Consider the following 11,981-nt stretch of genomic DNA (forward strand, 5'->3'; position numbering starts at 1 on the left):
TCTCAAAAATGAAAAACATAACCATATATAAGGAATACAAATCATCAAATCAGAACATTGGTGACATGCTGGGCAGATATCCCGAGGGTTGGGACAGACAGACAACCAGAAAGTGGAAGCCACAGTGGCTGTCTTGTAATTCCCCTGCTCAGGACATATTTCACTGGATGGAATGTGCAGAAGAGAAGCTCAGACAGATTGACAGAAGCTGTGATCAGCTTCAACAAACCTTCTATCGCAGATATAAGGCAGGCGTAAGACCTCAGGCCAAACCAGACTCACGAGAGAGTACAATCCTGTTGGGGGACCATCGGGCTTTCACAAGCCACCATTTCAGTGTGAAAAAAGAACAACAGACTCACAGCTGCTAGAGCCAATCAATGAAATTATCCAGAACACAAAGAAAAAGGGAATACATGTCACTATAACTAGAAAAGACCCAATCTTGGATATTTACATGATCATCTAGTATTGTGTGTAAATTATTTGGAAACAAAGCTGTAGAGGCTGCAGACTTAAAGCTCAGTTTCCCGTGCTGTTTGAAGTTGAAGCTACAGCTATGTATTTGTTCCTTCAAAATGGGAGATACTCACTCAAAATGTGAAAAATCTACCAAGAACAGAGGCCACGTGCCTGCCTGTGACAGCTCCTGGCAAAACATCCCTGGGGCAACGAGAGGGGTTTGCAATAGCATTAGAGAGTCCATTCCCAATTTGTCATTGGTTTGGTCTTGTGCTCAATAAATGGTTCCAGACCCAACCTGAGAAATAGTCATGCCACTATGCACCAGTTTGTAAGTTATTACACATATACTACTTCTGCTGGCTGGAAGTTATTCCAGATATTCTGTGCCTCTGGCTATCCAACAACTTTAAATACACCTAATTCCCTTCAGTAAATACCTTCCTCCTTCAATTATCTAGGCCACTTACTACTGTCTGCCTTGGGCTGTAATAAAACAAGAGCAGAGAGATTTGGAAGATTATAGAGGAGACAACACTAGAATCTGTTTGTTCCTGATTACCCAGCCTGGCTGGTCCCTCTTGTTCTGAGTTCTGTGATTGGCAGAGATGGGTTAGAAGAGACAGCTCATAGACTCACCTATCTACTCTACTCTAAACGTTTCCTAAACCCCTCTGGGATATAAGGATGCCCGTGACAAGATCTTTGCCCTGACAAGTTGGAAGACCAAGGCACAACAAGTCAAGTCGTAACTGTAGTACATTTCTGAAAGGGCTGGAGGAGTGGCCCAGGTCAGGAGCTCATGGATGTGCTCTCCCCAGGAAATTTGTCTACATCTGTTTGAACTTCAAGCTCCAAGTTAAACAAATTATTCCCCTTCCCTTCCCATTCTGGCTCTTAACCAACCTCATCAGTAATAGTTATAAGAATTTTCAAAATATCTTGGGGCTTCGGAGAGGCCTTGAAGGCATGACATGAGCTCAATCCTTAGAAGCCAGGTGAAGAGACAAAATAAAACAAAACTGGATGTGGTGCTACCTTTGAAATCCCAGCCTTGGAAAGTGAGCCTAGGCTCACTGCTGGCCAGCCCAGCCTACTCAGCAAGTTCCGGGTCAGTGAAAGACCCTGCCCCTCACCTCCCAAAATAAATGAAGGGCCGTGCCGGAAGCTGCCCATGTACCCACACACACATGAACCTGCACATATATGTGCACCTGAACACCTGAACCCACAGACACAGAGAGAGACTAGCATCAAGTCCAGGGGCTCTGAAAACAGAGGGTAAATAGAAAGGGCTGGGCAGGCAGCAAGCTGTGCAGGTGTGAAGGGGCCAGCAGTCAAGCCAACCCAGCACTTCCGCTCCCCCAGCCTGAGCAGGAGCCTACCAGAAGTGCCTTTGCCCATCCCCTTATTGAGGTCACAGAGCAGGCTGTGGTTTACAAAATGTCCCTTAGGGATTTATAAAGGGACTCAGACAGTATCAGCTGTCGAGGTACACTGCTATTTTCTGTTCTACTAAGAAGGAAAAGGGCTGCTCATTAAAGGTCAGCACAACGCTGAGATGTCATCTATTGCCACACAGTCAAATGTCATCTGTACTAAAATGTGGGAGAAAAAAACACCCAAGGGTCATAAAGCACAGAAATTCAGAGGAGGGACTGAGGTACCCAGCCTCAGACCCAGGCCTTCCGCTCCCAGATCATTAGTTCATTCGGTCTATGTTTTACATCAGTTGCCCTCAAGCTGTGTGTGGGTGTTTTGCTCTATAGATCTGACCTCATATGTTCTTCAAAAACTGAAATATGGAGATGATATGGTGTGGGGGGGGGGATTGACATGGTGAGCACCCTAATGAAGTGCACTGGTACTGTCTCAAGATAAACAAAGAATGTAATCCTGAGGCCTTACTGCCAGCCCTGCTTCATTTGGCCACTCCCCCTCCCCCCAGGTTCCTGCTCAGACTTCCCCTCCCTCCCATAGTCAAGGCCAAGTCACCAAGCGCGCTTGTAAATGTTACTGGATCACATTTGCCCCCCCCAATATAAATTATAAATTCCAGGATATTTTAATTGACAGATCAGATGATGCCTCATGATTCAGGATTAGAAAAATAAATAAATAAACATAAAGTAAGTTGGCAGAGGGACTTCTGTTTTACTTCTCTGAATCTTCCCTCAGAAGATGCCTGTTAGCCAAGACATGTGTCCCATGACCTCCAGAGTAAAAAGAGGTCTGTCTGAGTTTAAGGAGGGGAAGGGTGGGTACCTATGCTGGGAGCCTTTGATTTCCTGTTTTTAAATAACTGGATGGATTCAGCCCATCATAAGCACAGCGATTTCCAGCCAGACAAATACAGACAGCACGCGCCCCTGGTAGAGTGTGGGATTACTTATCTATCACCTCTACTCTCAAAAAGTCCCTAGCCAGCCTTTCTGTGGCTCTTGGTCACCCTGGCATTTCATGGGACAAGGAAGTGAAGGTCCTAGCTGGAATCCACCGAGCTCACCAGGGAAGGAAACTGTCTCATCCCAGGGCTGCTCTGAGGTCCTCTGAAGGTACAGACACTTCAGCTACAGAGGGGAAGGAAGAGCCCAGGCTCACTCAGAAGATCTCACCCTTCAATTATTAAACGTTGTTTTCAGAGACCTAACGGCCCCAGTGTTGAGACCAACCTGGCAGCTTTTCAAAGGAAGTTTGAACAGATAAGACAAGAGCAGCCCTGAGTATTGGCACGACTCCAAACCTACTCCATGTATAAGCAAAAAGATTCCCTAATGTAAAATTAGCCATGTGTAACAACATAGAGATAAATGATAGTGAGCCAGTGCTTTGCACCGGGGTAGGTAAGGCGGGACACACATGAAAGTCTATAAACTTAAAAGGCTGTGGTTGAACTTTTGTCTCCTACTCCAATAATGACTCACCAGAATGGTATATTTGTATTAAAACAGATTTACTGAACGAGATATAAAATAAATGATGGGATCTAAACTAAGTGTGTGTGTGTGTGTGTGTGTGTGTGTGTGTGTGTGTGTGTGTATGTATGTTACAGTCCCCTTATCTGAAATGACTGGGACCAGAAGCTTGTTGGGTTTTGGACAGTTTTTTTTAATTCTGGGAGATCTACATATGTAAAATGAGCTATCTTGGGGACTGGCCCCAAGACAAACCATGCCATACATCTGTGTGCCACAGTCTCCTTAAACACACAGCCTGAGGAGACCCCACACATCTTCAGTCTCCTGTGTTGTGACTTATGACCTATCATGTGAAGCCAGGTATGGAATTTTCCACTTGTGTTGCCATGGTGGCTCTCAAAACCTTGCAAATGTTAACACCTCTTGGGTTTCATAAATCTCTGGTAAGGGATGTTCAGCCTATGTATATATTCTATACTATGGAGAGAAAAAAAAAATTCCACATTCTCTGCGTGTCAAAGAATGGAGACTTGCTTCCCTTCTATACATCTCAAATGTACAGATCAGAGATTAAAGTCACGCTTCCAGATGCATTCTATGCTCAGCCTGACCCAATGGTGTCTTTAAATAAAGGTTGTACTCTTCCCATACATTCAACCCAGGCAAAAAATTACCAAGTGAAAGAAAATAAATACACTGCAGAAGAAGAAGAAAAAAAAAAACGAGACAGAGGCTCTCTCCCTGGCAGGCTTCTCCAGGAACCATAGCATTTAAATAAAAACCACAATCCTAGTGACAAACACAGAGGGTGAAGAAGCATCCCTCACAAAGGGGCCAGGGATCATTCTAGCAAGATGTGACATCGCTTCATCAAAGGACAGCCCTGCTGTTGTGGACAGGTATGGGAGAGGATGGATTTCCCCGGGCTGTATTGATAGAGGGACTCACTCACTAGGGTGAAGAAGCAGGCATGTAATTCTGATCTCCAACTTAGTAGGTCACACCTATGGAGGTGTCCGACATGAACATGGATTTCGGTAAGTCAGTGGCTAATTAGGACCACCCCACCCTCCCCCAGCATCCAGGACACAGAGAAGGATCTTCAGGGGCTGGCGCCTCCACAGCAGCGCAGTCAGCCCTCGTCTTAACAAGTTTAAACTGGGTCCAGTCACCAGAGAACTTGGAGCCTGAGAATGCCCAGGCATGCCCTCCAGCTCTGCTAAGGCTGGAGCTAAGCTTAGCTAGAAGCTAAGCGCTGTTGACAAGCCCTGAAGCCACTACCACCTTCCTTGAGCTTAAAACCCTGTTCCTGACAATAAATAAATAAATAGCACTTCATGAAGACTATTTACTCAGGAGGTTGAGGGTTTCAAAAGAAAACTGCCTAACTGATAGGAACCCACTCCTACTAAACTCTCAGTGCTGTAACGGATGGCCAATTATCTGATGGCCAATTACTCAAGTTCACAATTACCCAAGCTTATGAACTAGAAAAATACAAAAGACAGTGGGCTTCAGACTAGAATAGCAGGGGGCATTTGCCAGCTAGACAGCTGGGCAATTTTGTTTTGGGTTTGTTTTTTGGTTTTGGTTTTGGGTTTTTTTTTGTGTATTTGTTTGTTTGTTTTTCCCTCCCGCATACCCTCTAGCCAGCAAGGAAACTTAAGAGTCCATCTCCTTCCCAGAACTGCTTTTCTATTTCACAGACAGGAACTCCTGCCAGAGGGCTTCAGATCTCGGGGGACAGTCTGGGCTGTGTCCTGGTCCCTTCTGCCTCTGCCAGGGTGATCCTGAGAGATTTCCCAGGCAAAAAGATTGATTGTACCAGGAGACTTCAGAGACTACACCACTTTAAAATTCAAAGCAGTGGGGCCAGAGAGATGGCTCTCCAGGTACGAGAGTTTGCTGTTATTGCTGAGGACCAAGGTTTGGCTCCCAGCGCCCACATTAGCACTTATAACTCCAGCTCTCGAGGATTCAAACCCTCTTCCGGCCTCTGCAGGCACCTGTACACATATAATATGCATACACATGTGGGCTCCACCCCACCCCTACACATAAAAATAAAAATTCCTAAGGGGCTGGAGGAAGGACTTGAAGTTAAGGACACACACACTGCTCTCCCTCAGGACCCTGGTTCAATTCCCAGTACCTGCACAGAGGTGGCTCACAACCATCTGTAACTCCAGTTCCAGAGGATCTGACACACTCTTCTGACCTCCATGGGCACTGCACACACACACACACACACACACACACACACACACACACACACGGAAGGGAGGGGTAATTTAAAGTAAATCTCTTGGAATATTTTTTAAAAATTAAAAGCAGAAAAAAAACGATTTGATCTCAACTATCAAGAATGGATGTTAACAAAATTAAAAAAAAACAAGAGATAAAAAATAATAACACTGTTTCCAAATCATATTTTATGCCCCATATACTAGTACTAACAGGGAGTTCTGCTGCACTGTGCATAATTTCCAATAAGAACTTTCAGTCAAACGTCTGCAGGTTCGTATCCAGTTCGATGTTTCCAAAGTAGCATTTGCCCGGCACTAAAAGAGGACTCAGAAAAAGCAGGCTCCTCGTGATATGAATTATAAACAAATGTCATTTAGCGAAAAGAAAGGAGACCAGAAAGGGAAGGGCCAGGCAGGATCAAAGACGAGTATTCAGTGACCCACAAGCTTGGACAAGGCTATGGTTCCAGAAGGCAACACTGAAAAAACCATACAGCCACTTCCAAGTCAATTAATAAACTAACAAATTCTGATGAGAACTGGAAACGTAAGGCACTGGTAACAGGTTGTGAGTTTCTACCCCCGTGTCTTGCGTAAAGCTCACTTCCTAGTTCACCACAGGATCCATGCAAAGGGAATTCTGATGGACAATTCACAGATGCAGAGAGGTTCAGGTACATTCCCACCGTACACTCCTGGTCTAAGCATTTCTGCTGAGAACTACTGGGCATGCACCATCCCAGCAAAACTTGAATAGGCCTGAACACAGCTCTGAAGTCTAGACCAAATCATTGGGCCCTTTGTTTAAACAGCATGAGCTTCATTATATCTGTATACCAGTCTGTCCTCTAGCCCTCTGGCTTGGTCCTGGGTGGCCCCAGGAGCTTGGCACTCTTGAGATGCCCGTCTGTCTGGTCCCACCCTCTTGCAACCCAGAATGCCAGCAAAGTCCATTTTTAAATCCTCTCAGAAGTTTCACAACCACAGGTTTGAGTAAGGAGTTTGCCGACATTAAACTAAAAATATGAGCTGCAAACAAAAGCCATCTTTTACCAGGACTGGCTTGGGTGTCCCAGGGTTCCACGTGGTAACACAAGACCGTATTCTTGGCAGCCAGGCCTCCTTAACAACTGTTGTGAGCCCCAAAAGGAAGAGAAGCCAGTCTGTCCCTGCGCTGTCAAGGAATCCTTGCCTGTTTGATGCAAGGAACAGTTTTATGGCTCTGCTATGCACCAAGAAACAGGCTTGATGGATTCGCGGCTGAGTCTGCTGAAAGTGTTAGTAAAGAAGGCGGGAGGAAAAAACCAAACCTTGTTTCCCTGGAAAGGAACGTGTTTCCACCCCCCTCCTCCCTGCAATTAGGAAAGTAAATGATTATTGTAGCGACTCTGAGGTGTCAAAAACTGGACTTCAATGCCAAGGAGGCCAGGCACAGGTCTGCTAATCCAGAAGAAATGGGGGAAGGGGGTTCCTGAGACTAAGGCTGGGTAGCAACAGAACCTTTTCAGAAAGTTCTACCTGTTGGGCTTCTAAAGTGTGCAGCACAGCCGGGCCAGGGCACTCCAGGGCGCCCCCCTCTCCTCTAGCCCCAAACTTTCCTTCTGCATCCCCGAGATGAGGGGTGCTTGGGCCCTACCTACCCTGATAGGAAACTTGGTATTGAGCCTAAGCCAGAGAGAACATGAGGAAGAAGGATTCGGTCCTGTGCGGCAGAAGTCTCTAAATGCTCAGAACCCAAGAAGAAGGGATGAGCCCAGAAACTGTACAAAGTATCTCCGTGAGCTTTTGATGGTCAAAGTGTGGCCCAAAAGCTCTGGAGTCCCTAGCTGGGGGTCTGGGACCGGGAAATGGTAGACCAGGCCCCGGAGCAACAGCTGCAAGGTCACTGCCAAGCTAGACTCTGGGGTGTTTTCACAAAATATCTCCCCCCTACTCCAGAAGGAGAGAAGAGCGGTGAACCCTGTCCCCACACCTGCTCTGCTGCTGAGCTTGGAACACGTGGGCTTGGGGCTTTCCAGGCGGCTGCAGGGACTCACTACCAAGCCGGGGCGTGCACCACTCGCTCGGGGGTCCCCAACCAGGAAGAGGCAGCGCTGCCTGGCGCAGAGCAGCCGGCTGCCAGCGCCTGCTTCATCTCAGCTCTCAGCAGCAACCCGGACCGAGTTTTGTAGTCTTCCCATCAACCCGGGCAGCTTCCAACAATCCCTACCTTTCTCTGCCACCTAGCCAATAGACAAGACACAAAGAAAAAAAGAAAAGAAAAGAAAAAGAGGAGGCAACAACACACGCCGCTGTCTCTCCTTGCTGTCTCAACCTCTAGCCTGGAGATGAGAGGAAGAGGAAGCGCACCTTCTCTTCCCATCCCAACTCCGTGGCCCGCGGATCCCGGCAGTAAAGAGCCCCGAAGAGGCCGAAGGGAAGAGGTGAGGTTGAAAGAAGCAGAAAGCAGAGCGAGAGAGAAGAAAATATCCAACAAAACCACGCTAACGCGCCCCCTACCTGGGTGCAACATACTTTGGAAATAGAAGATGACCAAGATAAAGGATCCGAAGCAAGTGGCCAGCACCATCCGGCAAATTCTGTTCATCCTCATCACTTCCAGCAGCGCCGGCTTCATGGCTTTGTCCTGGCCGCAGGGACTCGGCTGTCCGGGAGGCGAGTCCGGAGCGCAGAAGCGGGGACCCCGCCGTGGGGGGACCGGCGCCCGGGAGGCTCAGAACGGAACTGGCTGGGCTTTGGAGCTGGATCTCGCTAGCTTCACCGAGGCTCTCCGAGCCCCCGACTCCGGTCTCGGGGGTGCAAGACGCGGGAGTTGGTGTGCAAGTGTGGGGATGCGTGGCCCCGGCCGCGCGCTCCTGCCGGTTCGCCTCGCCTCTGCTCGATGCTCCGCCGCCTCCTCTGCTGGCGCCCGCGGCCGCCGCTGCCTCCTCCCGGGCCGGGCGACTGGGATGCGAGAAGGAAGGTGCCGCCGCCGCTGTGCACTGGCCTCTGTGACTGTCCAGGCCCCCCTCCCTCCCTCCCTCGCCAAAAGCTACTTCATTGCGCTCCAGTGATCTATATATTCCAGGGCTGGGTTTTACCAAACGCAACTCGCAGCCCCCGGCGAGGGGAGGGCGCCGGCGAGCGGGGAGGGCGGGGCCGCGCCGGGGCGGAGCGTCGCCTCCCCCCGCCCCTACCCGAGACGTGGTCGCGTCCAGCTGTTTCCCGGGGAGTCCAGAGTGCGCAGCACGCTCCCGCAGGGTCCCAAAAGCCCTCAGTCCCTGGGCGGAGCTGGGCCGCTGTCTCGAGGTTGCGTGAACGTTTCCATGACACAACCGGGAGGGGGAAAAAACCCATGAATAAGATGCGGTAGTGCTGCCACCCGTTCTCCTGTGTGGCGAGAAGCAGATTAGGTGATAGGGGCAAACGGGGGCCCTGGTGGTACTCGATCGTTTAAAATCCCTGGGCAATTTAGCAGGGGAAGTTGCCCTACGCTCCCCTAAGAGCGGATGCCCTTCTCATAATGATCATAAACTGGGCAATTTCGTTTTTCTTTCAAAGGACAGCTCAGCTTGAGGACTGCTTTTGCAAAGAGGTTAAAGAGAGCGGACTAAAACTAAAGGTTAGGGAAACTGTAAGGCATCCCAGGATCTGGTGACTGCTGCCGCTACGCCTTTCTGACACGTGCCCTCACCCGCACCCCTCGAGGCAAAGGGGGTTTGTAGCTTTTAAAACTTTCACCAAAGGGTATAGCTTTCTGTAATTTATCTGAAGTCCGGCAAATGTGAAAAGACGCCCCTAAAAGTCCAACAAAGTGCTGATACGAGGGAGGGGGGTTGGAAAGAGGGGAGAACTAAGCCAGCTTAGCCTTGGCAGGTAGAGAGAAAGATGGCGCTGCTTCCCTGCATTGTGTAAAATGTTTTTAAATGTTCAGTTCCTTGCAGTTGGGTGGCCACGGATCAATAAGGTGGATGTAGGTCAATAATAAGATCACTTTTATGCCAGGAAAGCAGGGTTATTGTAAAGCCTGACCTTTCTGCTTTACCATTAAATGAATTTACAGAAAACTCGATTCCTTAAGACATTGTACCTTTGAATGTGTCTCTTCACAGAGGCGCTGATAAATTCTTGTTGAATCAGAATGCAATGGGCCTTATCCTCCCCTCAGATTTGACAGACTCACAACTTGCTTTCTGATACATGTATCCAGAAACGCCTGAAACCTCCTTTTCCTTCTCCCAGTTTCCCCCTCAGCAGAGAAAGTCGGCAGCCTTCCTGTGATTCAAAAGACAGTCAATTACAGCGAGATATTTATGTAGCCAGTATTATTTTGCTTCTCCTTTATGAATGGGTTGCTTGCTGAAGGTGGCCAAGATATACATGCTACTCCCCAGGGAGTCCCCCATATGATGTGAGTAGGCACTGTGTCATCCCCTCCTAACGGGGTGGGAGGACGGCTCCTTGCAGGGGCATCTTTCCGAGAGTGCCTGCAGGGCTGCTCATTACTAGGGTGCCAGTATCTTCTTTTACCAAAGCACACTGAAGAGGGATTTGCATGCCTTTCATTCCATCATCTTTCTGCCCAGGGCAGAAAACCACACTGTGGATCCTGGACATCCATAATAAGCCAGTTTGGGAAGTCATGCACCCAAGGAAGACGTGAGAAATGTGATTCTTTTTTGTGTTTTGGAAGCTGAAGTTGGACCATGTGCTAGAGAAGGATGGTGAGCCTTGCCAGGCATCCCTGTTTGCATCCTCAAAATCTAGGTTGACCCAACATACAGAATGAGAAGAGGCTGTGGCCGGTGACTTGCCACCTCTTCCAGGAAATGTCCTCTAATTTCTCACTGGGCTTCTCTTTCCTCCTCTGTGCTGTGAGGTCCGGATCCAACCCTGCCTCCAGCCACTGTGCCCTATAGACAGAACTCTCTCCTGAAGGATCAAGTTGTCTTCCTCTCTCTCCATCCCACTCTGATGCCCAATACAACAATGGCACACAGCAGATGGTGGATTATTTATCTCTTAGACTAGGAAGTTAAGGTAGAACCCTCTCAAGTGTATGGTCATGGCCAATGGCAACAGGCTATGACCCTGTTGTCTACAGCACACTGGCAGTCAGAGAGGTTCTAATTCTATTTATTTATTTATTTATTTATTTGGTTTTTCGAGACAGGGTTTCTCTGAGTAGCCCTGGCTGTCCTGGAACTCATTCTGTAGACCAGGCTTGGCCTCAAACTCAGAAATCCACCTGCCTCTGCCTCCCAAGCGCTGGGATTAAAGGTGTGTGCCACCACCACCTGGCCGAGGTTCTAATTCTTATTCCCATGTCAAGCTGAAGTCTCCACTCTCTTTCTGTCCCTGGCCTAACAGAACCTTATTGTCCTTTTGCCTGTGCCGACCTTACTGATATTGACAAGAAAAAGGACAGCCAACTGATGTGGAGAAAAAAGAAGATTGTATCTTTTCAGTGATGACTCAAAGTAAGACGACTGCTTCTAAAGCCAGGCTTTGGGAGCTAGGAGGTAGCTCAGGGGTAGAGCCCTGGGCTAACATGCATGAGGTTCCGGGTTCAGTCTCATCCAGCGAAATAAAATAAATCAGCTTTGTTTTCCCAATGTACCTGTTAAGATGGGCAAAGTTTTATGGCAATGGCAAAGAATCTCTGCTTTCGGTGATTTAAAGCCAATGGGGCTATACTCACAGCTGCTATTTACCTACTGTGGATGGGCAGAGGGGCTGTACAGTGGGTATGCTTCCCAGATGAGGTAAAGCAGCACCTTCTAGAGCAGTGGTTCGCAACCTTCCTAATGCTGCAGCCCTCATACAGTTCCTCATGTTGTGGTGATCCCCAACCATAAAATTATTTTTGTTGGAACTTCATAATTATAATTTTGCTACCAGTATGAATCGCAATGTAAATATCTGTGTCTTCCGGTATTCCAAAGCAACCCCAAAAGGGAGGTTGCAACTCCTGGGCTGAAAGATGTAGTTCTAGAATGGTGCCCCTTGCAAGGCTTGAGAAGAGGGAATGTCTCAGCAAATAACTAAGTCATCTTAGCCTTCAGGGGGTACATAGGGTTTCTGAGCTTCATTTATTGGCCAGGACCTGTCACAAGGCTGCCCCGCATCGCACCTAGGCCAGGGGGTGTGGTTCTCCTATGAACCACAAGTGGAGCATGTGTGGGGAGCCACCTTCCTGCTCACTGACTCCTCTCACTCCTCAAATCTTGTTTCTATCATTTCTCTAGGCTCCCACTTTGCCCTGAGGGGTATTGGGGAGGGTGGTACTGAGCCCAGTACTGAGCTGGGACCTGCCTTAATCACTTTCCAAAACCACAAATGCATTTGCAGGATTGAAAGCCTAGTGTGGCCTGGG

The 11,981-nt window shown here is 48.4% G+C and overlaps 1 protein-coding gene across 2 annotated transcripts in view; it reads right to left on the reverse strand.

Annotated features, from left to right (window-relative positions):
* Window positions 1-8,773, reverse strand: part of Chst11 (carbohydrate sulfotransferase 11) — a 210,441-nt gene extending 201,668 nt beyond the window's left edge. The window contains exon 1 of one of the 2 annotated variants that reach the window (XM_031350041.1): window positions 8,141-8,773. In XM_031350041.1, coding sequence (XP_031205901.1) covers window positions 8,141-8,243 — 103 coding nt within the window. In that variant the 5' untranslated portion in view covers window positions 8,244-8,773. Of the gene's footprint in view, window positions 1-8,125 lie in introns of both variants that reach the window. The other variant, XM_031350040.1, reaches the window with a different exon arrangement.
* Between the last annotated feature and the right edge of the window lie 3,208 nt (window positions 8,774-11,981).

The sequence above is a fragment of the Mastomys coucha genome, unplaced genomic scaffold (genome assembly GCF_008632895.1).
Source record: "Mastomys coucha isolate ucsf_1 unplaced genomic scaffold, UCSF_Mcou_1 pScaffold4, whole genome shotgun sequence".
NCBI classification, from domain to species: domain Eukaryota; kingdom Metazoa; phylum Chordata; class Mammalia; order Rodentia; family Muridae; genus Mastomys; species Mastomys coucha.